Source organism: Petaurus breviceps, unplaced genomic scaffold, assembly GCF_028583685.1.
Source record: "Petaurus breviceps papuanus isolate PSGF00001 unplaced genomic scaffold, PetGlider_PUasm1.0 125, whole genome shotgun sequence".
In the NCBI taxonomy this organism is placed as follows: Eukaryota; Metazoa; Chordata; class Mammalia; order Diprotodontia; family Petauridae; genus Petaurus; species Petaurus breviceps.
The window spans coordinates 4,169,103-4,173,610 of record NW_027185653.1 but is presented as its reverse complement, the minus strand read 5'-3'; the positions used below and the strand labels follow the sequence as shown (position 1 = coordinate 4,173,610).

Below are 4,508 nucleotides of genomic sequence, written 5' to 3'. Positions count from 1 at the left end.
CAGTAAATTTAAATGGGATTTCTCTTTCTATCACTTGCTGTTGAATTTCACTGGAAATGTATAGGAATGCCGAAGATTTATGTGGGTTTATTTTATATCCTGCAACTTTGCCAAATTTATTTATTGTCTCAAGAAGTTTTTTTTTTCCTTTATTATCTAGGATTTTCTAAGTATAACATCATATCATCTGTAAAGAGTAATAGCTTTGTCTCTTCTTTGCCTAATTTGATTCCTTTGGCTTCCTTTTCTTCTCTAATTGTTACTGCTAACATTTCCAGTACCAGATTGAATAAGAGGGGTGATAGTGGACACCCTTGTTTCATCCCTGATCTTATGGGAAAAGCTTCTAGCTTCTCTCCATTACATATAATACTTGCTGATGGCTTTAAGTTGATGCTACCTATTATTTTAGGGAAGGCTCCATTTATTCCTATACTTTCTAATGTTTTTAATAGGAATGGATCTTGTATTTTGTCAAAAGCCTTTTCTGCATCCATTGAGATGATCATGTGGTTTCTGCTAGTTTTATTATTGATATGATCATTTATACTGATGGTTTTCCTAATATTAAACCATCCTTGCATTCCTGGAATAAATCCTACCTGATCAAAGTGTATTATTCTTGAGATGAGTTGCTGTAGTCTTTTTGCTAGTATTTTATTTCGATTTTTTGCTTTGATATTCATGAAGGAGATTGGTTTATAATTTTCTTTCTCTCTTTTATCTCTTCATGATTTAGGCATCAGTACCATATTTTTGTCATAAAAAGAATTTGGTAAGACTCCTTCACCAATTTTCTGAAATAGTTTGTAGAGTTTTGGAAACAATTGTTCTTTAAATGTTTGATAGAATTCACTAGTAAATCCATTCGGCCCTGGATATTTTTTCCTAGGTAGTTGACTGATGTCTTGTAAACTTCTTTTTCTGAAATGGGGTTATTTAAGTAATTTACTTCCTCTTCAAAAAATCTGGGCATCATGTACTTTTTAAAAATATTCATCCATTTCCCTAAGATTGTCGAATTTACGTGCATACACTTGGGGAAAATCATTCTAATTATTGTTTTGATTTCCTCTTTATTGGAGGTGGATTCAGCCTTTTCATTTTTGATACTCATAATTTGGTTTTCTTCTTTCTTTTTTTTCTTATCATATTGACCAAGGGTCTATCAATTTAAAAAAAAAACAGCTCTTAGTTGTATTTATTAATTCAATAGTTTCTGTAATTTCAATTTTATTAATCTCTCCTTCAGTTTTCAATATTTCTAATTTAGTATTTAATTGGGGATTTTGAATTTGTTCTTTGTCTAGGTTTTTCAATTGCATGCCCAATTCGCTGATTTCCCTTTTATCTAATTTAATCATGTATGCACTCAGGGATATAAAACTTCCCCTAAGAACTACCTCTAATGCTTCCCACAAATTTTGGTATGTTGTCTCATTATTATCATTCTCTTGAATGAAATTACTGCTTTTTTCCATAATTTCTTGTTTGACCCACTCATTCTTCAGGATTATGTTTAATTTCCAATTAGTTTTCAGTCTGTCTTTCCATGGCCCTTAATTGCATATAATTATTATTGCATCATGATCTGAAAAGGATCCGTTTAATATTTCTACCTTACTGTATAGAATTGTGAGGTTTTTATGCCCTAGAACATGGTCAATTTTTGAGTATGTGCCATGAACCGCTGAGAAGAAAGTATAGTCCTTTTTATCCCCATTCAGTTTTCTCTAGAGATCTATCAAATCTATCCCCTCCAAAATCCTATTCACCTCCTTAACTTCTTTCTTGTTTATTTTGAGGTTAGATTTATCAAGTTCAGAGAGGGGGAGATTAAGGTGTCCCACTAGTATAGTTTTGCTATGTATTTCTTCCTCTAATTCCCTTACCTTCTCCTCTAGGGATTTGCATGCTATACCACTTGGTGCATATATGTTAAGTAATGACATTGCTTCATTTTTGATGGTGCCTTTTAACAGGATATAGTTTCCTTCATTATCTCTTTTAATTAGGTCAATTTTTGCTTTTGATTTATCTGAGATTGAAGTGCCCACCAGAAATTATACACTAAAGCCCCCTTAAACCTGCTAGAGGGGACCCCTAATAGGCTCCCTGGAAACCACCTAATAGGCCCCAATAGTAAAGAAATGTTTCACCTCTGTTTCTAGAAACATGCCACAGATTCCCACAAATTCAGGTCTGTTTTGCTTCAATAGGAATAATACTGAGAATGTTTTGCTTCAATAAGAATAATAGTGAGAAAGCTTCACTTCAATAGAAACAATGCTAAAGGCATTGCACCCCAAAAAAGGTTGCCCTTTTTTTTTTTTACCTGGCCAAAAATGTTTTTATTGGGCACATGTAACAAACCAAGAGGTATTCACAATGAAACCTGTAACTAAAATTCCTGTAACCCCATCCCCTTCTACCCAGTGCTTACAGCCACTTTGCCCAATTCCATTCCCTCTGGCTCCAAACCCAGAGAGGACAAAATACATTCTGAAAGGAGCTGAATGAAATTAATTCACTCATGCCACAGTTCCATTTCCCCATTATGCATTTCACTGGGGTCAAACTCTACCTGAGGGATATCCCACTAGGGAGAGCCCAGACCCAACAGGACAAGGTGAGAGAATAAGAAAGACCCCAAGCTGTCTGAGGTCCTGCCCAATTTCAAAGACTCAAGCCAACAAAGGAAGACAAAAGGAAATCAAAAGCCAACTTTCAATCCCTGAAAAGTTAACACTGGTGTTTGTGAAGTGCTGAAGGCCTGTAGTCCCTTTCACCAGCAGTGATTTCTCCTAGGCCCATTCCCCAGGGGCATTACTGCAAAGAGCCCCAGTTTGAAGGGCTAGCCCAAGTCCAGGCACCACTCAGCAAGACAATAAAGCTATTTGCAAGCATCCTCCAGGGTGAGGATACCAGCTGCCTTCTGACTCTCTCCAAAGAGTCAGTCAAAGGCAGAGGCAAAGTTAGCCAGGGAGGAGAATGAGTTTCCTTTTGGTTGGAAACTCATCCTCTTCCCTGCATTGACAGAAAGAAACCAATCCCCAAGCCCTGTTACTTTAAATGGGAGCAAGGGAGCTGCCCTGGAAGGCAGGAAGATATCCCAGGCTTTTCACTTCCCATCAGAGCCAGCAGAGGGGGATCAGCTGTGGCTGGATGTAGGGGCAGGATAAGCCAAAGACAGTCCCATTAGTCCTGCAATCTGGGAAGAAACTCTCACTTGCCTGTGTCCCAGGCCCTTCACACCAGCTTCTTGGCTTCGAAGAAACTCTTGAGGTGCCTCATCTGCCAAACACCAATGGCCACAAGGATGAGAGTCTGGACAATGGACCACCACAGAACTCGCTGATTTGTGCTTTCACTGGTCTGGCGAAACCGCTCTTCTCGCCACCTCTGGTAATTCTGCTCCTTCTGGATCTGTTCTACTTGCTCCACTAGCTGCCGTACCGGAAGCTGCAGCTCACTCAACTTGTCTTTGGCAGCAATCTCTGCATAGTCGTTGGCATGTTCACCTACCTGAATGTCCAGGTGAACCCTCAGCATGCCTCCAGCAAAGAGGGAAAACTTGGTGGAATTGGAGTGCAAGCAGATCTGGTGCTCTCCAGGAGTGTGAGAAGTGAAAGTGAATCTGCCCTCTGAGCCATATTGCCTGGAAAGAATAACCTTGTCATCTGGGTCTTTAACTTCCACGAACATGCCCAGGCCAGGGGTGGCAGGCTGGTACTCCTCCCGTTGCTTGTCATACAGCTGGGTCCGGTAGTTCCCTATGACCATGGTCTCATCTGGGATCTCCTCAATAAAGCATTTCTTCTCCGTCTCCCCGGTGTGGAAGTAGAGAGCGGAGCCAGGGGCTGCCAACCCGACCAGAAGCAACAGCACGAACAAGCGGGCCGGCTTCCACCTCTCACCCCGATCCAGACCCCGGCTCTGTCACAGAGCACTCTCCCCTCTGCCACCATCTTCCCCTACCAGCCGGCCGCTCTCTTGCTCCCATATTCTGTTGCTAACAATCACATTGTCTATAAAATTATGTCTAACAGAAAGCTCTGGACTGTCTTTCTCTTTCAGAGGCAGTCACCGACTGGTTAATAAATACTCCTATCAAATTATAATTGAATTTGCTGTCTTACTCTCAATTACCCATTACAAGATAAGGATTGCTACCCATGCTTTTTTTTTACTTTATTTGAGGCATGATATATTTTACTCCAGCCTTTTACCTTTACCCTGTGTGTATCCCTCTCTTTCAGATGTTTCTTGTAAACAAGCATACTGTAAGATTGTGATTTCTAATCCATTCTGCTATCCGTGTCAGTTTTATGGGAGAGTTCATTCCATTCACATTTACAGTTATGATTGTTATCTCTTTCTTTCCCTCCATCCCATTCCTGCCCCTTTTAATGTTCATATTTTCACCCCTTCTTCCTTCCCCCCTTAATAGTTTTCCTTTTGACCACCGCCTCCCTCAGTATTCCCTTATAAGCCCCCTCCCTTTTTCT

General features: G+C 40.1%; 1 protein-coding gene and 1 long non-coding RNA gene across 2 annotated transcripts; both read right to left on the bottom strand.

Moving 5' to 3' along the window:
- Positions 1-2,321: 2,321 nt before the first annotated feature.
- LOC138162826 (transmembrane emp24 domain-containing protein 9) lies at positions 2,322-3,903 on the bottom strand. Its single transcript, XM_069090295.1, has one exon. The coding sequence runs from the start codon at positions 3,781-3,783 to the stop codon at positions 3,250-3,252; it is 534 nt and encodes a 177-aa protein (XP_068946396.1). The 5' UTR covers positions 3,784-3,903; the 3' UTR covers positions 2,322-3,249.
- On the bottom strand, positions 2,322-3,994 carry LOC138162832 (uncharacterized). The gene is made up of 2 exons (XR_011168727.1): positions 3,911-3,994; positions 2,322-3,222 (listed from the first exon to the last, which is right to left on the bottom strand). It is a non-coding gene; the product is annotated as an uncharacterized lncRNA (long non-coding RNA).
- Between the last annotated feature and the right edge of the window lie 514 nt (positions 3,995-4,508).